The 25980-nt window shown below is 37.9% G+C and overlaps 1 protein-coding gene across 5 annotated transcripts in view; it reads right to left on the bottom strand.

Annotated features, from left to right (window-relative positions):
- Positions 1-25980, bottom strand: part of ANAPC10 (anaphase promoting complex subunit 10) — a 164978-nt gene that overhangs the window by 91356 nt on the left and 47642 nt on the right. Inside the window, exon 5 of one of the 5 annotated variants that reach the window (XM_027567445.1) lies at positions 22459-22500. The exons of the other annotated variants lie outside the window; for them this stretch is intronic. Coding sequence (XP_027423246.1) covers positions 22489-22500 — 12 coding nt within the window. The 3' untranslated portion in view covers positions 22459-22488. Of the gene's footprint in view, positions 1-22458; positions 22501-25980 lie in introns of those variants that run through there. 5 annotated transcript variants of the gene reach the window in all.

The raw sequence follows: 25980 nt of genomic DNA on the forward strand, positions 1-25980 counted from the left end.
GCCACTGTTTCCACTGTTTCCCCATCTACTTCCCATGAAGTGATGGGGCCGGATCACATGATCTTCGTTTTCTGAATATTGAGCTTTAAGCCAACTTTTTCACTCTCCTTTTTCACTTTCATCAAGAGGCTCTTTAGTTCTTCTTCACTTTCTGCCATAAGGGTGGTGTCATCTGCGTATCTAAGGTTATTGATATTTCTCCCGGCTATCTTGATTCCAGCTTGTGCTTCCTCCAGCCCAGCGATTCTCATGATGTACTCTGCATATAAGTTAAATAAGCAGGGTGACAATATATACCTTTGACGTACTCCTTTTCCTATTTGGAACCAGTCTGTTATTCCATGTCCAGTTCTAACTGTTGCTTCCTGACCTGCATACAGGTTTCTCAAGAGGCAGGTCAGGTGGTCTGGTATGCCCATCTCTTTCAGAATTTTCCAGAGTTTATTGTGATCCACACAGTCAAAGGCTTTGGTATAGTCAATAAAGCAGAAATAGATGTTTTTCTGGAACTCTCTTGCTTTTTTGATGATCCAGCATCTCTTTAAATCATCATTTTACAGTTGTCAGAGAACCGCTAAAACAGAGAGGACTATAGGAGGCCACAGTCTCGGGAGGGGAGAACCTCAGGGAGGTAGCTTGTCTTTCTGAACTCACTTAAAGCATGGGGGTGTTTGTCGATTCTAGGACAAGGTGAGATGTTACAAATCATGGTTTTGCCCAGATAGAGAGGTGCTTCTACAAACACATGGAACTATGACTAGTTGCGGTCTTTCAGAAAAGACATACTTAGAAACCTCAAGATCTTTAAGCACACAGCCTATTTTCCCCTCAAAACATCTGCCACATTGTGAAGTTATTTATAACAGCACAAAGAAACAGGTCAAATTAATTTCATTTTAGTATCATTTCAACATGTGATCTATGTAAAGTTACTGAGCTATTTTACATACTTTTTCTTGTACCAAATCGTTAAAATCTGACATTTTACACTTATACCATACATATCTCAATTAAGATTAGCCAAAAACCACATGTGGCTGAACAGCACAGATCTAGAGTCTAGCCTAGCAATCAATCAAAAAACCATTACTATTATTAACCAAGCTAAGAAGAGGGAAAGATAAATAAATGAAATGATAATTTCATCTGAGAATTAGAATATACTTTTAAAATAGAAATGGTAGAGCTGAAAATAAAATATCTGAAATTAAGAATCTATCAGACTGACTCAACAGATTTTATATGTATATTATATATATATAATATATATTCACATATCAGAAGACAAAGTTGACAGGCTCCTTGAAAAATACAACTTATCAAAAATAACAAAAAGAACACATAGAAAATCTGAATAGAACTATATCTATTTTAAAAACTGCCTTGTAATTTAAAAATCCATTGCAAAACTCCAGGTCCAGATGGCATTACCATTCAATTCTTCCAAATATTTAACAAAGAAATGGTATCAACTCTGCACAAATGCTTAGAGAATAGAAAAGGGAGGGATATTTAAAAAAAATTTTTATGAGGCCAGAACAACTTTGGTTCCAACAAGTTGTTCTGGCCTCATAAAAACATTTAAAAAATATCCCTCTCTTAAGAAAAAAAAATTAAAGACCACTTTTTCTTATGAAACATAGGAAAATCTAAAACAAAAGAGTAACAAGTCCAACTAAGTGGAGTTTAGCACAGGTACGCAAGGTTGGATTATCACTTAAAAATTAATCAATGTAATTCACTTTTATTAAGGAAAGTTATGACCAACCTAGATAGCATATTTTTAATATGCTATAACTTATGTTGACCTTGTATCCAGTGGCCTTGCTAATTAAACTTTCTTATTAATGTATAAATCCCCAAAAGCAGGCAGGATGGAGAAGTCAAGAAGAAGCACGGTGCACTGCACCCTAACATCACTGAAAGCGAAAGCACCAGGTAGTTCTGAAGGTAGGAGGGTCACGTTAGGTTAAAAATAAACAAATATGCAAACAGGAAAACAAGTTATCCAATGAGGAAACAGTTTAATGTCAAGATTCTCACCAGTCCCCAGCTTAAGCAGGCAGGTGACCCTCCCTTTCCTACTCCCATAGAAAACTAAAAGTTCATATTATCTGTACAGGTTAATGAAGGGAGGATCTAGATTGAGGTAAAACAAGACAAGATGGCAGCATATTATTATTTTTTTAATGGAGTGAACGTCTAGACATTTAACAGTGAACCTCAGCTCTCTTCATCTTGCTCAGCTACAGGGCTGCTGAATCCCAGGCAGATCACCCTGGAGCCCCTTCCAAATCCCACCTCCTATCCTCCACCCTTCGCCTCTAGGCCAGAGAATGAATTACTATTTTCTGGAAAAAAAATAAGACCATAAGAAAAAGAGAAAAGTGAAAAAAGAACAAATTCATAAAATGAGAGGTACACACAAGTGATGTGAGTGTCCCCAATTTAATATTTATTAAATGCCTATTTTGTGCTAGGCACTATTCCAGGTGGTTGCAAGATATCTGTGAAAATAAAAATAATAACAAAATCTCCGCTCTTGTGGAGCCAATACTCCTACTGAGGGAAGACAGAAAATGAATAACAAATATAATAAATAAGGTATTATATAATATATTAGGTAATAAAAGTGCTCTGAGGGGAAAAAAGCTTTGGGGAAAATACAGAACAGGAAAAGAAGGATCAGAAGCACCAGAGGGCAGGTGTGTGCAGTTTTAAATAAGGTGGTCACAACAGGCCTCATTGAGAAGGTGGCCTGTGTGCAAAAAGATGAAGGTGCCAGCCTTACCACACTGCTGTAAGGCCTGGTAAGCATCAAATTCCATCACGAGCAGCAAATTGCTCCCCAACTGCTAATTTGTGCCTCACGCCTAGGCTATGAGAAAATACCCAAGGCTCTCCATGCATGTAAAAAAAAAAAAAGAAAGAAAATAAAAACAAAAAGCAAAATTGAAAAAAAGCAAAAACAAGAAAGGAAATCTGAAGAGAAGCAATAAAGGGAGGACAAGAAATTTAAAAACAAAGCAAAGCTTTATTAATATCTTCAGCTTCATAAAGGAAAGCATCCTTAACACAAGAATAGAATGCTATTTTATAAAAAAGACCAAGAAGCAAAAATAGGTCTTAGAAATATACATATACACTGTTGTTTGGTCTCTCAGTAGTGTCCGACTCTTTGCGACCCCACGAACTGCAGCACGCCAGGCTTCCCCATCCTTTACCATCTCCCTGAGTTTGCTCAAACTGGTGTCCACTGAGTCAGTAATGCCATCCAACCATCTCATCTTCTGTCACCCCCTTCTCGTCTTGGCCTCAATCTTCCCAGCATCAGGATCTTTTTCAATGAATCAGTTCTTTGCATGCATGCACATGTGCACACACAAACACGTGTGTGTGTATATACATGTATATATGTATGTGTATATGTATGTGTGTATGTATATATATATATACACATACAGGGCTTCCATGGTGGCTCAGACAGTAAAGAATCTGCTTGCAATGCAGGAGACCCAGGTTTGATCCCTGGTTCTGGAGGATCCCCTGGAAAAGAAAATGGCAACCCACTCCAGTACTCTTGCCTTGGAAATCCCATGAACACAGGAGCCTGGAAGGCTATAGTCCACGGAGTCGCAAAGAGTCAGACACGACTGAGCAACACACACACACACACACACACACACACACACACATTTAATTATACAAAATTAAATGAACTGCTTGGAATTTGAGAAAACAAAAGAGAAAGACAATAAGAAAATCAGTGGCTCAATGCAGGAAGAATCACTGCTAACAAATGTGAATTCAGAAAGAGAGAACAGAGAAAATAGAGGAAAAATATGAAGGAACATAAGAGCACTTCCCAGAAATAAAGGACAGGTGTTTCCACACTGGTGCGAACCACAAATGCTCAGTAAGATGAAGGAAACACACACAAACACCATGGCGGAACCATCATAAAATTTCTGAACATCAAAGGTACAGCGATTTTAAAAGCCTCTACAGAGAAAAACAGGTCACAGTCAAAGCATCAGAAATCAAAAGTGGCATTGTATTTCTCAACATTTATACAGAAAACTATGAGGCAATGGAGAATGTGCTTAAAATTCTGATGAAAAATTATTTCCAAACAAGAATTCCATACCCAGCCAAATCATCCCTCGAGGGTGAGATTAAAATAAAGTTTTCAGTCATGCAAGGTTTCAACAGTTTTACCTCCCATATGGAGGATACATTTCACCAAAAGAGGAAGAAAGTTAAGAAAAATGAAGACCTGGGACCCAAGGAACAAGGAATCTACCAAAAAAGATGAAGGAAATTCCCAAGATGATGTTGAAAGGATGTCTTAAGAAGACAGTTGTTTGTCCAAGTCCTCTGAACAGACACCAAGACAGAAACAGATATACAAGAAATTTATTAAAGGAAACATCTGTGACAGAAAGTGGGGAAGGAGCCAGGGAAGGCTGGAAGAGCTGTTAGACAGCAGTGCAGGTCTGAGCCCAGGAGAAGGAGATGGGGGAAGGAGGAGGGTGGGGTGGACGTGTGATTCTGCAGTGCAGATCTAGTGAAAGTCTGGCACGGCTGTCCAGGAGTCCTTAGGCCATGGCTGCCTGTCAGAGGACTCCAGAGTACCCACGAGTGAGCCTCACTCAGTACCCCTGCTGTGCTCACTCTGGGGCATTGATGGGGTGCTGGATACCGAAAAGCAGCAGCTGGGGCCATCAGTCAGAGATCTAAGAGAAACGGTCTCAAGGCCACCATGGTGGCTCTCTAACATGCCAGCTCTGCTAACCTAAATTGCATTTTCTGGAATTCCCTTCCTGGCATGTTTCTGGTTAGGTGAGACATGAGAGAGATTTTCATGCAAGGTTTCGACAGCAGGAGTGAAGCAGCAGCCATTCTGCATTTGGAGGTAGGTGAGTCTACAGGTTTTGTATCATCAAACTAGGGGCCCACGTAAGTTGTCACTACATGCTGACACACCCCGCTGTCATGGCTCAGCAGCCAGGCCTACGACTGCTCCATCTTCCCCTGAATCTTCCTGTGGGTTCTCTGCCTCCCAAGATGAGTGTGTGTGTGCTCCATGACAAAGGGCATCACTCCTTCCACAGCACACTGACATCACAGGTGAGAGGCAGTGAGAACTGACGTGGATCTCAGTTCCTCGAGTTGGTGTATGGGTTCCAGCTTGCCCTTGCCCTTCACCACTTTACCATCTTCACTTCTGACCTTCTGCCCTGTGGATTTCAAGCTCTAGCATTCAGATGTGAAAGCAACAGCCTTGCAGAATTTATTTAACCAACTCTTACTTGTGTAAGATAAAATCCTTCAAACAAAACTATTCTATACAATACCAGCCCTCAAACACACACACATAAGCATACACCAGTGCTCTGCTTCTCTGAATGAACTTCCACTGACTGACACATGGACACAATAGCCAGGCTGAAGGTACAGTAGGGATGCTTACATGAAAAAAAAATGTGAAACTGAGAGAGGATGTATGACTGTTTCCAGAAGTTTTCACAAGATCTGTCAGAGAACTTAGGGATATATCAATAGCTGAAAACATTTTTAAAATTCAGGGGAAAAAATGAGGCAATCATTAATTCTACAAAAATAATGATTTATTTTGACTAATGTGGTCATGACAGTGAAAACATGTATAATGATTTAGTAAATAGCAAGAAAAGCTACACTAGGAAAATAAAGAGAAGTTTTTGAGAGAAGAAATACGTTTACAGGGCTGAATCCTAATATTTCATAGTAGGAACCTGCCTGCCAATGCAAGAGACACAAGAGATGCAAGTTTGATTCCTGGGTCAGGAAGATCCCCTGGAGGAGGACATGGCAAGCCACTCTAGTATTCTTGCCTGAAAATTTCCATGGACAGAGGAACCTGGAGGGCTACAGTCCATGGGCTTGCAGAGTCGGACATGACTGAGCAACTGAGCAGAGCACAAGACATCATTAGATCGTGTCTTTATGGATATGTACACACATTATGTAGACCTGCACATGTCATTTACAAATATGAAAGCAAATACCAAAAAGAACTCCCCCAAATGGCTAAAATAACTCAGAATAAGAGACGTATTCCTGAGGAGTAGGATGAAGGTGTGGGGTAGAGAGAGAGGTGCTGTTCTTGTAAGTGCTGTCGTGGTCCTTTCAGACTTTTAACTTACACACATATTTTATGGTAGCAAAAATAAACTTAAATTTAAAAAATAAAACTTAAGACAATTTGCAGTATAACTGAAAATTAAAGAATAAGACTGATTAAGTTGGCAAAAAAAAAAAAAAAAAAGAGGGGGAACGGAGAAATCTGACAGTACCAAATGAACCAGTTAAAAGATCAAAAACAGACACGAATCTATTGCTTAGGGGATGCAGGCAAAGATGGGAAAACTATTTTTTAAAAAACCAAAGAAATTATCATAAAAGGTTATGACAGTGATTACCTCTAAAAGATATGAAAAGGATTATGACCGGGATGGGAAGAGGTGTACTTTAGCTTTGGGATGCGCATTAAGTTCTTTTTCTTACATTAAGTAAGTTACATATACACATGAACTGCGTGTGGTGCTTTACTGACTCGGGGGAGGAGGGAGTGCCAAGCACACGAGAAACACCCGCAGCAATGCCTGCACAGGGGCAGGGCTTCTCTTGCCATACGAGGCTCAGCTTTTTCCCCGTCGTTGAGCTTCCAAGCAAATTATGATTTGCTATTAAATGAGCTCTAAAATAAACAAATGTACATTTCATTTACATTTTACATTAGTTTATCTTTTATCCTAGAACAAAACTGAGAAACAGAATTTGTATGCATGGTAGGTATGTTAAAACCTTGTGTTTGTACATCTAGCATACAAATTTAGACTTTTCACATATGTGAGTAATTTTTAAGGTATAGCAAATTTAAAACATATATTGTCATTTTAAAACCATAAATCTTGATAGTAAACAAATACTCAAAACAAGGAAAGGTTAAAGATAGCCTTTAAGTATACATGGCAGAATTATATATAAGGAGACAGGCAGTTTGAAGGCTTACGGCTGGATTACAAACCACTGGAAAAGAGATGGGGGGATCAGTAATTTAAGATACCAAAGAATCACTATAAAATACTTTTCATATAAATGACTTAACCTCTAAGTGAATAATTGCTTATTTAAGAAAATCCAATTGAAGTAGAAGGATACACAGAGACCCAACTACCTTCTAAAAAAATAGTTCAGAGAAATACAAATATGGTATGTTCTCATGTGGAATGTAAAAATGCCAAACCCATTGAAATAGGGAATACAATGGTGGCTGCCAGGAGCTGGAGTTGAAGGAACTGGGGAGATATTGGCTAAAAGAAACAAACTCCTAGCTGTCAAATGAACAACTTCCAGGAACCTAATGTCCAGCATGGGGACTATAATGAACCACACTAATATATAGTTCAAAGCTGTTAACAGAGCAGATCCTAAATGTTCTTGCCCACACAGAAAATGGCAATTATGTGAGGACATGCGGGTGTTAACTGACTTTACTGGGGGTAATCATTTCACAATAATACGTGTGTATCAAATCATCACACAGTACATCACTCAACTTGGCAACAGAATTGACATATGATTCTATCTCAATAAAGCAGTAAATAAATATATAACTAAATAAGAAAAAAGATGTTTAGAGTCTCCATGAAGCCTTTAAAAGGTCTTTTCACAATCAAGTTGTCTTTAAAAGGACTGTTTAAAAAACTAACCCAAGACCTATAAGTAGAAGGCGATAAACTCAACAAATACTTTCTGATCAAGAGACATGTAAACATTTTTCCTGCAAGTATGTTACAATTCTACGGAGTTAATAACTAAAAAGTAGACTTCTGATTGCATTATAATCCTACAGACACTTTCAGGAGATGTGGAGCTCTGAAGGGGACTGGAAAGCAAAGTAATGGGGATTATCTGGGAGTGGATGAAAGAGACATCACTAATTAAGGCTGACTCCATTCAAGTTTTCTGGCTCTGCAATTTTTCCTCTTCTATGAGATAATATAACAGTTAACAGCAACTAACATGTTTGGAGCACTTACTCTTTGCCAAATATTGTTTTAAGAGTTTTACAGGTACTGAGTCATTCCAGCTTTGCAACAGCCATATGAGATACACTAATTTCACCTTCATTTGATACACAAGAAATTTGAGGCCCAGAGAAACTAACTTTCCAAGGTTCAGAGTTAAGTGGCAAAACAGGAAGGAACCCAAACCCAAGCAGACAACTCCAAAGCCAACGCTCTTGGTATGTTTAGCAACTCAAATATACAAATGCATATCCAACAGCTATGTGTAACTGAAGGTCTTAGTTTCATGAGATTTTAAAGAAAGGCACAGAAGCACATGTTTTTACAGCCTAGGAGAACACTACTTGTTTCCAAGGCTTTTTTGCTCCCTACAGCTACCATCTAGTGACCTCTACCATGTGTCAGGAAATTAACTGATCTTTGATTTAATCATCCCAACGCCACAGGCCTGATTTATAGCTGAGGAACTTGGAGTTTATAGAGAGGTTATATAATTTGCTGAGGGTCACCTAGTTGGTGAAGGATGAAGCCAGGACTTGAAAGTGATTTCCCTGCCCGAACTCTGAACATCACTGAAAGAATAATGTAGTCTTGAAGTACGTCTCTCTGGAATAAAAAATGAGGCTATGATATATTCTGAGATGAGTACAAGTGAATAAATTATTTGCAGTTCAAGTATAACCCTACATGTGCTTTAAAGAGATATGGAACTCTGAAGCAGATTTGGAGGAAAAGGAAGTAACTCAAGTGTGTGCAAGTCCCACAACACTCATCGTTTCCTATTAGTTACGCTGCCTAGAAGTAGAGCATGATGTTGGGAACAAATGAAGTTCTTCTTACAAATCCAAGCAGAGGTAAAAACCCAATATACACCTCCAGGTACATTGAAAATTACAATGCAAACATCTCTAATACTCTCAATAAAGGATTTTCAAAATAACTGAAGCAGTCCCTCATATACTTTGCAAGAACAGTGATTTCCATTGGCCCGATAACTCATATATGAAACAGATACTGTTAACAAAAGTACAAAAAAGAACCACTCTTTACTTTCAAAACTGTCTACCCAAATCTAGAACATCTGTCTAGAATAGCTAAGGTGGAGTCTACAAGATTGATATTATAGAGTAAGAAGTAATGATTTTATTTTATGTTACTTTTAAAAGCACTGAACTAATTCTACTGCTTATTGCTTAGATATATAGTTCGACTTCACCTTGGCCTGAATGACTATCATCTTAAGAAAAATGTTAACTTGTTTCCTAAAACTGCAATCAGCGACAACTGAGTAGAGAAAGCAAAGACATTTCTGTTCTATTCACAAGCACCAACAAACAGCCCAGTGGGGGAATGGCAGTGTGCCAGGCTGCTCTGTGAGCAATTAGGCTTTGTGGCAATCAGCAGGCTCAGGAGTCTTAGGCCCCTAGGAAACTAGCATGTTAAGGACTTGGTGCCCTTACCCTGCTTTCTTGGAGGCATGTTGAGATATACCTTGTTTAAATGACAATCTCTTCCATCTACAAGACTGAAAGAAAGATTAAGACAACTAATAAGTAGCAAATTGAGAACATGTGAGAGATCTGAATGCAAGCATCACTGCTTACTGGACTAAACATGATAACTGATTTCAGACAGTAATCTCATTTTAATAGTCAGAAGAATCAATAATTAGAAGGTTCATACAATTGCTATAAAATGTGAAAGTGCATTTTAACTGGTGAAAACTCAGTGAAATTCAAAGGCAAAACAACCTGAAATTCTCTCTTGATGAAAAATAGTTGAAATGGATAAAAATTCAGTTTCAGCAAAAACTTTACTAACTTTTACATGGAAAGTTTCTAAGGAAAAAAAAAACCTTATGGGAGACTGTGGACATCAACTTCCATTTCACCAAATTTAAACCTGAAGCTCCCTATTATTTCATAAATACTTTCTCTTTTTGATATTTTATGAGTCTGAAAGAAAGGTTGAGGCTGTCAACACTTTGGATTATATTCTGTAAATCTGCTATCTATGTCTTATAAGAAACCAGCAGCATAATAAGAATAAAAATAAATGAAGTATATAAGATTAAAAGTGAAAAAATTAATCTAAGGACCCATAAATATATTTTCAAATATATTTCTTGATTAGAGCAATTAGGTAAGGTCATTTTAAAGATTTTACTAAATCAATATTGTCAAGAAGCCACCATATTTAAGTATTTGAATACTAAACATCTGAATTTTTCCTGAAGTACAGGACATGTTTATGATATTTGTATATTCATCTCGCCAAGATAGACTATACTTTATAAATAAAATAGATTTTGAAGGGCAAAAGTCAATATTTAAATCAATCCTTCATATATCTCTTCAACAAAAGCTCGTTATTTCTCACCTTTACTGCTTGATAATTTCATTTAAAGCTTTTCATTATTTTATAGCCCATAAACATACACGCCTTTTCTCTACTTCCCGATGTGCCAGAAACAATCGTGTAATATACACCTATGATAACTTAGCCCATAAACAGAATTCCTCACAAATTTAAAATATAAGGACCAACAAATGTTTCACTACACTCAGAAAACACAGAGTCTTTATTCTGAGAGGAATTTTCAGTAAAAAAATGATGTGTGAACAGCAGACACTGATGTTCACACAAGCATACTGCAGACAGCCCAGCAGGCGGTTTTCTGTTTTTTTTGGATTATGCTCTGGAGGTGCTGGCACAATGGAATTTCAATACCATAATTGCTTATTTCTCTGTGTATCTTTAAAACGGCAGGTAAAGAAGAAAAAAAAAATCAACTACAAAAATAACAAAACAAAATTGTTTTTCATTCTTCCTTTCAAAGGATGTAATTTATAACCATTACACAAATAGAGAAGCAGCACAAAGAGGGGGGGAGAGAAATAAAGTAATGTTCCAAAGGTTCAGTTTACAAGGACCTCACACTAAGCTTTTTTTTTTCTCTCTGCAACTCTTACTAGAAACAGTATTATTTGCTAAAAATGCACTAGCTGCCAAGAGCCATGGTCCATCTAAAGCAAAATGCTTAAGATGGAAATAGAGTGTTAAGACAGAAAAAAAGGGCAAGATTCAGTATACAAATTTCTGTAAAAATCTATTAAAAAAAAAAGAATAAGATGAATTTGATTTGCTATTTTCTTCCTGAAAAATGATTGCAATACTAGATAAAATACTAATATATATATATATTACTGTATTAAAACAATAAGATGTAATCAAATTCCAAACTTTCTAATTAAAACTCTTTTTTTTTTTTAAGTTATTGGGAATTCAACACTAGTCTTGGTTCACATGATAGAACAATGGGAAAATTTTCCGAGTGGTTGAACACTAACCCTGACAAGTGTGGAGAGCCAACTACAATACATTATATGGTAGCATAACCTGCCACCCACGTTGCTGAGAGAACAGCTTTCAAACACATGCACTGAGCTGTAAAACCACAAAATCCCTTATTACACATTGTCTTTTTTACTCTAGGTGAAATATACCATCAACTCTTTCCATTATAAATCTTTTTTTTATTACTATTTTTGAAGCCCATTTAACAATTTGTCTTTTTCTTATAATGAAAAAGATGTCTCTTTAAAAAAGGGAAATGAGACAGGAATGTTATCACTTTCCTACAGTATTACAATGAAGGCTGATATCGGCTGCACAGTTTCTCAGGGCTGATTTTGTAAATCCCTATTACCCCAAACGAGTTTTAAGCTAAGTTCTTTTTTGTTGTTGTTTTTTCCCCTTTAAAGACCAAGGCCTGATACTGGTTCACTAAGTTTCTTAAAGCATTTGAAAAACACTTGCATTCTTTAAGACAGATGGATATATTGCTTTGGTTCTTTAATAAAATACATGGTCTTCATCATTACTCTCCTCCATCCCCACCCCCGAGAGAGAGAGAGAAAACAAAAACATCAAAATCTGTCATGAAATGAGTGTTCTCTCTTATTCTGCATCTCTTCCCCACATTGCTCCCTTCCCCCACTCCGGCACAAATCCAAACCTGTACCAAAAAACAAACAAACAAAAAATAGAGTTATTTTAGAATCCAGGATATAATGCTGCCCCAGATAATATCCTCCTTACGTTGCTGGTAAAACATGTAAATAAAGCAAGACAGTAGGGTGGCAAACACGTTTCATCCTTGTGTTATAGAGCTGTGCTTCCTCAAAGATGTGTTCTTCCTGCTCAGAACTCACTGCAATAATGACTATCAGATCTACAAAAAAGGAGCTAGACATACAGAAGAAGGGTGAAAAAAAAAAAAAAACAACTTAAAGACACTAATTTACAGAAATTCAAAGACACCAGTTTTTAGAGATTCAAGATGGTTAAAATCATTCTGAAACTGTGTGTTTCTAATGTTTTGTCTGATTAGCTTCCCTCCAAAATTCTCCCTCCTATCCCTTATGCCCCTCACCTCCCCAACTTCCACACTCCATGACCCACCTCCTTCCACAGTCTGCTAACTAAATCACAGCATTATAGGACATAACAGTTTCTTCTGGGGTTTTCATTTGCAATGTTGTTAGCAAAGAGAATTTTATCTGTAAGTGTTTCTATTATACTGACAAGGTCAATTAGTTCCGTGAACTATTGGTCTTTCTGCCTGATAGATCAGTGGATTATTCAACTGGAACCATTCATAATCTATAACTGAATGAAGCCAATTAACCTCTAGAAACATGACAATACTGGTATCTAACGAGATTTTAAGTTTATCTTAATAACATGTCACAGTAATGTCATTTTCCCCAAAACTGGCTGTTGATTATATGATAGAAACTCTTCATTTGTCTAAAATTGAATTAATTTGTAAATTATGACTTATAAATTATATATAGCAACTTCTATTTTATAGAAGTTTACCATAAAAATGTTAAAGCTTTTGAAAAACAATAATCAGCTATGTCTACATTTGCTTATATGATTTATACAACTAAATATAGAATAGGAGAACCTTTTAAAATGCAACATCCAGTACTTTTATCAAGATTTCTAACAAGGTGCAGAAAGCACTACTACTCCCCCCACGGAAGATAGTGGAAATTAATTTGTATTTTACTTCAAATACTCACAAAATCTTTAAGTTGCCAAATATTGCTTATTTTTTAAAAACACAAAAGAGAATTTGCATTAATTGAGTGTTTGCTCCATGACAAGCAACATAAATAAGCCCTTTGCAAACTTTATCTTGTCTCAGAAGCTCACAGAAAAACACCGCTATCCTTATTCTATGCATTAGGAATCTAGGAAGTGGCAAAATTGATGTATGAGGCCAAATCTATCCAGTGTGCCAAAGTATGGTCTTTCAACATGACTTGGGCAGAAAAATATGAGCTAAGCCCCCATTATCTCACAGTATCATCTTGTAGTATCTGGACCACAGAGTATTGCCAGCTTCAAAACTATCCTGTAAAAGAATGATGCCCAGTTATTACGGAGCAACAAGTAGAAAAAGATGAATGAATATGGGTAACTGATACCCATATAATTATATCAACACTAAAGTTTTATTAACGGTAAGTCAATACTCCTGTTTTCATTCATTTCACTTCCATCTCAAACGTACTCCCACATGTATGAATATATAAGTGATCCACACACAGGCCTGGGCCCGTATATTACCTGCTCATACACACAAAATCATCTAAACTGTCACACTCAATACTCCCAGCTTCTAAGCCAAAGGTATTGTCTACTAGGCTGGGCCACAAAGAAGTAAAAAGCTATCTTAATACCATATATCAAGGTATCAATTTCTTTCCAAAGGATTTTTAAAATAAGTTTTAAGTTTTAAATAACTTTTTCATAGAGTAATTTTTAAATCATTTGACCTAGCGAGTCAACTTAACGTATGTTCTAGCAAAAATTGTGATTAACTCCATTTTTGCTTTATGAATTTCAAACAGAAGCAATCTGTTCAATTGTCTGGCCAAACTGCCCTAAAAGCAAAAGCCTCCCAGGAGAAGCACACTGTGCATTTCCAAAAGTCAAATACTGCTCTCAAATTCTCTGTTCTAGGAGCCTTCAGATTGGCGAGAGTGACTTTCAGGGCTTCATTCACTGCTCAGTGGAAATGTTTGCAAAAATATTTATGCAATCAGGACAGACAGAGCTTTTTTGAAAATACTGGCTTGGCTAAAAGTCATGGCAGTTAAGATGTACATAAATACATTTTTTTAATGGCATTTATACCCTCCTACTCTATAAATGTATTACTACAAATACTGTATTAATTCAAAAGAATACGTTTTCCAGAGAAAGGATTTATAAGGACCAAGAAGCAGAATTCAGAGTCATCAGTATTAAGTCAGCTTTGCTTATTTTTTAAATAAATCGAAATAAATGTCATAAGCACAAAAAGCTTCAAGAACAAAATACAAAATCAAAGGAAGTATCCACATTAGTGAGCTGTTACCTTAGTAAAGAAAGCTCCAATATTTTGACACAATGGCTCAATGTGTGCTCCAACAGATTTTACGCTATTAACTGGATCATATCAGAAAGATTAAAACTGTTAAACCACTCTTTTACAAAACGCACAAAATAATGCTGTAGTTTCAAAGGATTATTCCGTATGTTTAATTCAATGCCAATGAAAATTTCATTAAGGTTTAAACAAAAACAAAACAAAAAAACAACTAGAAGATGGCATGGAATATATGCTCTATCTAATTTTGGACAATTGATACACAAATGCCAAATATCAACACTAACTTTTTAAAAAGCAACATGTCATGTTTAGGTCTGACAGTGAGGAGCTGAATCCAAGATAACCTGTCTACTCTCCATTACTAGCACGTCTGTGTGTGTGTGTGAAAGTTGCTCAGTCATGTCCGACTCTTTGCGACCCCAAGGACTATATAGTCCGTGAAATTCTCCAGGCCAGAATACTGGAGTGGGTAGCAGGGGATCTTCCCAACCCAGGGATCGAACCTAGGTCTCCCACATTGCAGGCGGATTCTTTATCAGCTGAGCCACAAGGGAAGCCTTATATAAGACACATTTATCTAGCATTTTTCAATCTTGTGCAATCTTGGAAAGGAGTATCCTTACTGTGAGTAAGGATAAAGCAAGCAGCCATTATAAAACTTGAGAAAAAAGGAGAATGGAAGGACATAAACTTATGTTGAGAAACTTACTAAGTATCTGATACACTGCAGATGTTTTTACACAGTTTATCTTATTTAATCTTCATGACCACCCAAACAAGAGAAGTATTGTGATTCTCATTTTTTAAAGTAAATAAATAAAGGCTCCAAGAGGACAGAGGAAATGCACCGTATCACAAAATAAAGAAGTAATAGTACCACGAATTCAACTCTGATCTGACAGACTCCAAACCTACGATTAAAGTAGCATGTGGCAAAGACAATCCAGAAACATGTTTCTTCCTCTGGCTTAAGTCTCATCCTTCTGTCCCACTTTAAATACAATATTTAAAACCCAGGCTGCAGATTATGAAACAGACTGGGTTTTTGCCCCCATAAGCCAAGGTTAGAGAACTCTGTGTTCAATGGCAAGTACAATATGACTCTGGGGGAATAACAAGTTTCAAATGACTATGACTTCAGGTTAAATGGAGTTCAGTGAGTCATGGTAATTTCATGCTACTGATAATCCTGATCCTAGTCAACAGAAATTTTAAATTTGAATTCCATATTTGCCTTTGATAATTCTCTCTCAACATAAGGCAACTCTTCATTCAAAATAAGTATTTTACAGCCAGGAACATCTCTCAATGCCTTTCATTATTCTTCCACAGAGAAATGACAAAAATTTTAAATGGATAAAGCTAAAGCTAACATTTAACAACCAGATTTTACAAACTAGCTAAGAATAATTTTGAGTTGATTTTTATCCTTTCATTATCTTAAATGTGACACAATCTCCCAAATACTACAGTTGAAAAGTGAAGGCAGGCAGAGATTTCTTTTCATTCATCAGCTTGTTCTTACTCCCTAAGTGCCTTTCTTATCCTACTTAACCTGAGCTTATCACCACTGGGCCAGGAATAAGAGGTAAGCTACAAGTCTCCTAGATTCTCCTAGGAGGTAAATTATATTCCCTGTAGTCATCATCTTCTCCAGGATCATACGCTTACACCAGAAAGTGGGGCTGCCAGGGTGGAATCAGTTTAAGAACTAATCTGCCTAGAATTCTTTTCTTTAGTAAAGCTAAAACAGATGCCCCTCTGCTATCTTTAAAATAAATGCTAGGGCCATTGCAGGAAAAAAAAAAATTGCACAAACATTAACTGAGCACCTATGTGCCACATACTTAGGCATGAGGGTGATTAAGACAGATACTGTCCCTGTGCTAGTGGAAGCTACCAAAGATTTGTGGCAGCTGATAAGAAATATGGCATAAAATTATTAAATGGCAGAAAGGAAAGATGAGGGCACAGAAATACACACAGAATTGTTATTAAGTAGGTCACAAAATTTGGCTCTACAATTCCTGGCAGTCAAAAAAAAGTGGGTATCATTATTGGTTCTGACAGTACAGATGTTCTTCTACTTATAGTCCAAAGAGCTATCATTAAGTCCATTTAGTCATATGTGTGAATTTTTAACTATAAAAATCAACTGCTAATACCACATATTGGTAATTAACAGAGCTGATGAACTTCTCCCCCTACCCACTGCTCTCTTACAACAGTCAGATTTTCATGTCTATTAAAGTCCTTAAGCTCAAAAGTTCTTCAGTAGAGGAACTTGTGTGAGTGTGTGCACGCATGCATAATAAGAACCAAAACACTTTTCCTGAATTCAGATCTGGAGGAAATTTTTACTCTGGATCTGTACAAAAAGGCCACTTTGTGATACAGTAGACTACATCCTCAAAAATATTCCTAACAGAATTACAACAAATTTCATAATTTCTTATGTGTCTCAAAGTAGGTCTATTGGGCCAACAAAGGTCCGTCTAGTCAAGGCTATGGTTTTTCCTGTGATCATGTATGGATGTGAGAATTGGACTGTGAAGAAGGCTGAGCGCCAAAGAATTGATGCTTTTGAATTGATGCTTTTTGTGGTGTTGGAGAAGACTCGTGAGAGTCCCCTGGACTGCAAGGAGATCCAACCAGTCCATTCTGAAGGAGATCAGCCCTGGGATTTCTTTAGAGGGAATGATGCTGAAGCTGAAACTCCAGTACTTTGGCCACCTCATGCGAAGAGTTGACTCATTGGAAAAGACTCTGATGCTGGGAGGGATTGGGGGCAGGAGGAGAAGGGGACGCCAGAGGATGAGATGGCTGGATGGCATCACTGACTCGATGGACTTGAGTCTGAGTGAACTCCAGGAGTTGGTGATGGACAGGGAGGCCTGGCATGCTGCGATTCATGAGGTCGCAAAGAGTCGGACACGACTGAGAGACTGAACTGAACTGAAAAGATAAATTCTATAAAAGCAATTTTATAAATAATGCAGCCAAAGTATAATGGTTTTAATAGCTAGAGAACATGCATGTCTTCAAGAAATTCCCAATTTTAAAAAATGAGGAAACTCAACTCTTGGAAAATTAGTCTGAAGATCTAAAAATAAGCTTTTGAGACTACTGGCAACTCAGTCATTTTTTACATAAGTTTTATGTGTATTATCTGTTTATTGTAATTCCCAAAACATAGGAAAAGAAAGCTTTCATATTAAGCGGTTAGCAATATCTAAAATGAGTATAATACTTAGTGAACAATGAAACCAAATGCAATCTTTTTTTTAAAGGACTATACATTTAAAGGGTACTTCATGGCAAATAGAAGGGGAAAAAGTAGAAGCAGTGACAGATTTTACTTTCTTGGGCTCCAAGATCACTGCAGACAGTGACTGCCATGAAATTAAAAGATGCTCCTTGGAAGAAAAGCTAGGACAAGCCTAGAAACCATACTAAAAAGCAGAGGCATCACTTTGCCAACAAAGGTTCATACAGTCAAAGCTATGCTTTTTGCCAGTAGTCATGTACAGAGGTGAGAGTTGGACCATAAAGAAGGCTGAGCACCTAAGAATTGATGCTTTCAAATTGTGGTGCTGGAGATGACTTGATTCTTGAGAGCCCTCTGGACTTCAAGGAGATCAAACCAGTCCATCCTAAAGGAAATCAACTCTGAAAATTCATTGGAAGGACTGATGCTGAAGCTGAAGCTCCAAAACTTTGGTCACCTGATGTGAAGAGCTGACTCACTGGAAAAGACCCTGATGTTGGGAAAGATTGAAGGTGGGAAGAGAAGGGGACGACAGAGGATGAGATGGTTAGATAGCTTCACCGATTCAATGGACATGAATTTGAGCAAGTTCTGAGAGAAAGTGAAGGACAGAGGAGCCTGGTGTGCTGCAGTCCATGGGGTTGCAAACGGTTGGACACAATTTAGTGACTGAACAACAATATTCAATTTTCTCACAAATCTCAAAGAAAGTACAATTAAGGGAATAAGTCAAAGGCCACAGTTATTATTGTATAAGGTTAATGTAAAAGAAACACTATGTAAAAAACCCATATTGATTGGCAAGATTCACTACAATTAAGTGAAATGGGAGAAAAAGCAAAAACAGAATCTTGAAGGATGATATACTCTGCCTAAAAAACTTAATTTACTCTGTATCTACCATTAAACAATCACAGAGTACCTTTTCCTCAACTTCAGAGGAGTCTATCAAATCTGAATACTTAGGTAAACTCACACAAAACTGAAATTCAGTAAGTTAAAAAATACCAGATTATTTGAACAGGGATTCTTTGAAAATTAGACACTAAACACACTATTCAGTCTAAATATTTTAGGGTTAGAATCTATGTATTTTCAAAGTTGCTTTCTAAATAAGAATAAATGTATATACTAAAATAGCATTTTTAGTAATTACTGGCTATAAGTCTGTTAATAATTGTTTTATTGATTTCTATTATAAAATTGGAGATGTTTTCTTCACAAAAAAATATCAGGGTACTTATTATTATGAAATCTCATTTGTTTATTTAGCAAGCATGTTCTTCTTCAGGGAAGAAGTAGGGAAAACATTAGCTGTCAGTTTGTTATAATTACTGTATGAGTTCAGTGTGCCCATTAAACCCTAAAAAAACTGCTTACTCTCAGTGGTAGGGAGATAAAGAACATACTATTGTTTATAAAGATTGTTTTTTAAAGCAGTTTTTTTATTCACAGCAAAAGAGAGACAAATGTATAGATTTCCCATATACCCCTGCCCCACACAAGCATAGCCTCCGCCATTATCAACATCCAGCACCAGATTGGCACATATGTTACAGAGGGTGAACCTCTACTGACACATCATAATCATCTGAAGTCCAAAGCTTACATTCAGAGTTCTACTCCTATGTTATACCTTCTACGGAATTGGACACATGTTATTAGGTTGGAGCAGAAGTAACTGTGGTTTTGCACTGTTGAACTTTGCATTTGATACTGGAATACATTCTTGTGGTATTTGCTCAGCATTCAAATGATCTTTCGATGAATTTGTGGGGGAGAAAGTGGTCTCCCCATCCTATTCCTCCGCCGTCCTAGGACCGCCCCTCGGAATACTTGCTTAAATAAATGTGGTTATGTTATGCATCATTTTAATGCCCATTTCTCACTTAATGTGTTTTTTTTTTTTTTTTTGGTTGTGATATTACTTGCTGTTATTTTAGACTAGAGAAACGATGTTAGACAAAAAGCGAATTCAAGCAATTTTCTTATTTGAGTTCAAAATGGGTCGTAAAGTGGCATTGACAACTCGCAATATCAACAGTGCATTTGGCCCAGGAACTGCTAACGAACATACAGTGCAGTGGTGTTCCAAGAAGTTTTGCAAAGAAAACAAGGGCCTTGAAGATGAGGAGCATAGTAGCCAGCCATTGGAAGTTGACAATGATCAATCAAGAAGATCGTCGAAGCCGATCCTCTTACAACTACACAAGAAGTTGCCAAAGAACTCAATGTCAACCATTCTATGGTCATACAGCATTTGAAGCAAATTGGAAAGATGAAAAAGCTCAATAAGTGGGTGCCTCATGAGCTGACCAAAAATCAAAAAAAATCACGATTTTGAAGTGTTGTCTTCTCCAATTCTACACAACAATAATGAACCATTTCTTGATTGGATTGTGACATATGATGAAAAGCGGATTTTATACGACAACCAGTGAAGACAAGCTCAGTGGCTGGACAGAGAAGAAGCTCTAAAGTACTTCCCAAAGCCAAGTGAAAGTTGCTCAGTCGTGTCCAACTCTTTGCGACCCCATGGACTACACGGTCCATGAAATTCTCCAGGCCAGAACGCTGCAGTGGGTAGCCGTTCCCTTCTCCAGGGGATCTTCCCAGCTCAGGGATTGAACCCAGGTCTCCTGCATTGCAGGCAATTCTCTACCAGCTGAGCCACCAGGGAAGCCCCTTACAGCCAAACTTGCACCAAAAAAAGGTCATGGCCACTGTTTGGTGTGTTCTGCTGCCAGTCTGATCCACTACAGCTTTCTGAATCCTAGCAAAACCATTACATCTGAGAAATATGCTCAGCAAATCAATGAGATGCACTAAAAACTGCAATGCCTGCAGCCAGCATTGCTCATCAGAAAGGGCCCAATTCTTTTGCATGACAACACCCGATCACACGTCACACAACCAACACTTCAACTTTTTAATCAACACTCAAAAGCTGGATGAATTGGGCTATGAAGTTTTGCCTCATCTGACGTCTCGCCAACTGACTATCATTTCTTCAAGCATATTGACAACTTTTTGCAGGGAAAATGCTTCCACATAGCAGAAAGTGCTTTCTAAGAGTTCGTTGAACCCTGGAGCACAGATTTTTATGCCATACAAATAAACTTCTCATTGGCAAGAATGTGTTGATTGTAATGATCCCTATCTTGATTAATAAAGATATGTTTGAGCCTAGATATAATGACAAAAATTCACCATCCGAAACCACAATTATGCTTGTACCAACCTGATACCACGAAATGTATCCATCTTTATAGTATCACAAAGAGTATCTTCACAGCTCTAAAAATCTTCTCAGCCCCAGCTATTCATCTTCCCATCACACCCAACTCCTGGCAATCCGTAATCTTCTTATTCCCCCCTCCAGTTTTGCCTCTTCTAGAATGTCACAGTTAAAATTATGCAATATGTAGCCTTTCAAGATTGAATCTTTCTACTAGGAATATACATTTAAGGTTCCTCCATGTCTTTTCATGGGTTGAGAGTCCATTTCTTTTTAACACTGAATAACATTCCACTGTCAGTTTATTTATGCATCTACCTACTGAGGGATGCCTTGGTTGCTTCCAAGTTTTAGCAATTGTGACGAAAACTGCTATAAACATCTGGGTGCAGGATTTTGTGTAGATATAAGTTTTCAAGATTTTGTGTGGATTTTTCAGGATTTTGTGTGGATGTAAGTTTACAAGACCTTTTAGAACTAACACCCAAAAAAGATGTCCTTTTCATTATAGGGGACTGGAATGCAAAAGGTAGGAAGTCAGGAAACACCTGGAGTAACAGGCAAATTTGGCCTTGGAGTACAGAATGAAGCAGGACAAAGGCTAATAGAGTTTTGCCAAGAGAACACACTGGTCATAGCAAACACCCTCTTCCAACAACACAAGAGAAGACTCTACACATGGACATCACCAGATGGGCAACACCGAAATCAGACTGATTATATTCTTTGCAGCCAAACATGGAGAAGCTCTATACAGTCAGCAAAAACAAGACCGGGAGCTGACTGTGGCTCAGATCATGAACTCCTTATTGCCAAATTCAGACTTAAATTGAAGAAAGTAGGGAAAACCACTAGACCATTCAGGTATGACCTAAATCAAATCCCTTATGATTATACAGTGGAGTGAGAAATAGATTTAAGGGACTAGATCTGATAGATAGAGTGCCTGGTGAACTATGGACAGAGGTTCGTGACATTGTTCAGGAGACAAGGATTAAGACCATTCTCATGGAAAAGAAATGCAAAAAAGCAAAATGGCTGTCTGGGGAGGCCTTACAAATAGCTGTGAAAAGAAGAGAAGTGAAAAGCAAAGGAGAAAAGGAAAGATATTCCCATTTGAATGCATAGTTCCAAAGAACAGCAAGGAGAGATAAGAAAGCCTTCTTCAGCGATCAATGCAAAGAAATAGAGGAAAACAACAGAATGAGAAAGACTAGAGATCTCTTCAAGAAAATCAGAGATACCAAGGGAAACTTTCATGCAAAGATGGGCTCAGTAAAGGACAGAAATGGTATGGACCTAACAGAAGCAGAAGATATTAAGAAGAGGTGGCAAGAATACATAGAAGAACTGTACAAAAAAGATCTTCATGACCCAGATAATCACGATGGTGTGATCACTGACCTAGAGCCAGACATCCTGGAATGTGAAGTCAAGTAGGCCTTAGAAAGCATCACTACGAACAAAGCTAGTGGAGGTGATGGAATTCCAGTTGACCTCTTTCAAATCCTGAAAGATAATGCTGCTAAGTACTGAACTCAATATGCCAGCAAATTTGGAAAACTCAGCAGTGGCCACAGGAATGGAAAAGGTGTTTTCATTCCAATCCCAAAGAAAGGCAATGCCAAAGAATGCTCAAACTACTGCACAATTGCACTCATCTCACACGCTAGTAAAGTAATGCTCAAAATTCTCCAAGCCAGGCTTCAGCAATATGTGAACTGTGAACTTCCAGATGTTCAAGCTGGTTTAGAAAAGGCAGAGGAACCAGAGATCAAATTGCCAACATCCGCTGGATCATAGAAAAAGCAAGAGAGTTCCAGAAAAACATCTATTTCTGCTTTATTGACTATGCCAAAGCCTTTGACTGTGTGGATCACAATAAACTGTGGAAAATTCTGAAAGAGATGGGAATACCAGACCACCTGACCTGTCTCTTGAGAAACCTGTATGCAGGTCAGAAAGCAACAGTTAGAACTGGACATGGAACAACAGACTGGTTCCAAATAGGAAAAGGAGTTCGTCAAGGCTGTATATTGTCATCCTGCTTATTTAACTTCTATGCAGAGTACATCATGAGAAATGCTGGGCTGGAAGAAACACAAGCTGGAATCAAGATTGCCAGGAGAAATAGCAATAACCTCAGATATGCAGATGACACTACCCTATGGCAGAAAGTGAAGAGGAACTAAAAAGCCTCTTGATGAAAGTGAAAGAGGAGAGTAAAAAAGTTGGCTTAAAGCTCAACATTCAGAAAACTAAGACCATGGCGTCCGGTCCCATCACTTCATGGCAAATAGATGGGGAAACAGTGGAAACAGTGACAGACTTTATTTTCTTGGGCTCCAAAATCACTGCAGATGGTGATTGCAGCCATGAAATTAAAAGACGCTTACTCCTTGGAAGGAAAGTGATGACCAACCTAGATAGCATATTTAAAAGCAGAGACATTACTTTGCTAACAAAGGTCTGTCTAGTCAAGGCTATGGTTTTTCCAGTGGTCATGTATGGATGTGAGAGTTGGACTGTGAAGAAAGCTGAGTGCTGAAGAATTGATGCTTTTGAACTGTGGTGTTGGAGAAGACTCTTGAGAGTCCCTTGGACTGCAAGGAGATCCAACCAGTCCATTCTAAAGGAGATCAGTCCTGGGTGTTCATTGGAAGGACTGATTTGAAGCTGAAACTCCAATAGTCTGGCCACCTCATGCGAAGAGCTGAATCATTGGAAAAGACCCTGATGCTGGGAAGGATTGGGGGCAGGAGGAGAAGGGGACGACAGAGGATGAGATGGCTGGATGGCATCACCGACTCGATGGGCATGAGTTTGGGTGAACTCTGGGATTTGGTGATGGACAGGGAGGCCTGGCGTGCTGTGATTCGTGGGGTCTCAAAGAGTCGAAAACGACTGAGCGACTGAACTGAACTGAAGTTTTCAACTCCTCTGAGTACATATCAAAGTGCAAGCCTACTGGGTCATATGGTAAGAGTACATGTAGTTTTTTAAGAAACCGCCAAACTGTCTTCCAAAGTGAAAGCGAAAGTGGCTCAGTCGTGTCTGACTCTTTGTAACCCCAGGCCCCTCAGTCCGTGGAATTTCTTCAGGCAAGAATACTGGAGAGAGTAGCCATTCCCTTCTTCAGTGGCTCTTTCCAATCCAAGAATTGAGCCCAGGTCTTTGCATGGCAGGTGGACTCTTTATGGTCTGAGCCACCAGGGAAGTGGCTGCACTATCTTGCCTTCCAACCAGCAGTGAGTGAGAGTTCCTTCTGCCCCATGTCCTTGTGAGGACTGGGGACTCGCCATCCTAATAAAATGTGTACTATCATCTCCTTTCAGTTCGCGCGTCCCTGATTACGTACGATGTGAACCATGTTTTCAGATGCTTAGGTGCCATTTGTGTATTTCTTTGATGAGATGTTTGGTAAGCTCTTTGGCCTATTTTTAAAATCACATTGTTTGTTTTCTTATTGAGTTTTTAAAGTTCTTTCTATATTTTGGATAACAGTACTTTATGAGAGGTATCTTTTGCAAATATTTTCTCCCAGTCTGTGGCTTGTCTTCTCATTCTCTTAACATTATATATTTCAGTCTGAGGTATCTCTAACTATACGATAATTTTGTTCATTTGGTGGCAAAGAATGGGAAGCCACAGATTATATAAGATCCAGAATAAGAACTTATAATCTTCATTATCAAAAATAAGGCAGTAGCAAATTTACACAGCTATTTAAGAAATACCATATAAATTTAGAACAAGATAAGGCTTCAGACAATAAAAATTGTTAGACAGCTAACAGCTAAACAATTTCCCTACTACTGTCTCTAAGTTACAGTATCACTTAGTCTGATTCTAGATCTTTTCTTATCAGAAGTACTTTGAAGGTCGCTTCTGCCCTACTTAATTAAGCACCAGAGATCAAGATTAGCTATGGACCATTTTAGCTAATTATCATTTTTAAGCTAATTACAAAGTAGACAATTTGTTCTGAAAATAGTACTGAGATAGCTGAACTACTGTTTCTGTTTTCTACCATCAACTATAATTGTAAATATGTCCCCCAAAACCTACAAATGCTTGTGGCCACAGAAGAAAGTTATCAATTGGCTTATATTCCCAGAGTTCCTACTCCAATATTCTCAATCTTTTATTCTGAAACTTGGAGATTTTTTTCTTTTCTCCTTAGAAATCTTATTCTCCAAATTACCCTGCTGAAAGGTCTTTGCAAAATCATTAAGCAAGAGCAATCAGCAAAAAGAAAAGCAAATATTTATAAACACGTATGCCAACAACGGGCTTCCCGGGTGGTGCCAGCGGTAAAGAACCTGCCTGCCAATGCAGGAAACCTGAGTCGCAGGTTCAATCCCTGGGTCAGAAAGATGCCCTGGAAGAGAACACAGCAACCCACTCCAACATTCTTACCTGGAGAATCCCATGGACAGAGGAGCCTGGTGGGCTACAGTTCACAGGGTCACAAAGAGTAGGATACAACCGAAGTGACCGAACATGCACGCACACACGCCAACAACTTTAGCATTACATGTATCAATAATTTTCAAGAGGATATACCAAGGGAGTAAACAATTTTTAAATACATTTCAAAAATCAATAATTAATCTATCCCACCACTTACTAATTAGTACTAACTAGCTCACTTCCTCAGATACAGATTTCAATTTTTCTGAAAAACTTGATGAAATGTCTTGGTAACTTGTAATCTAATGTGATTTTTTTTAAGGAAAAAAATGAAAGAAATACATAGTGTTCGTTGGTTCCCAGCTAAAAAACTGCTTTGTTGTGTGACATTGGGCAGCTTACTTTACCTCGTGGTGTACTGCTCGTAAATAACGGCATCGTACTTGGTAAGAAGCTGCTAACTGGTGGCCACATCCAGCAGCAAATATACCTTGTTTGCCCAGCATGTTTTAAAAATTGGGAAATTTCATATTCA

This window comes from Bos indicus x Bos taurus, chromosome 17 (assembly GCF_003369695.1).
Source record: "Bos indicus x Bos taurus breed Angus x Brahman F1 hybrid chromosome 17, Bos_hybrid_MaternalHap_v2.0, whole genome shotgun sequence".
In the NCBI taxonomy this organism is placed as follows: domain Eukaryota; kingdom Metazoa; phylum Chordata; class Mammalia; order Artiodactyla; family Bovidae; genus Bos; species Bos indicus x Bos taurus.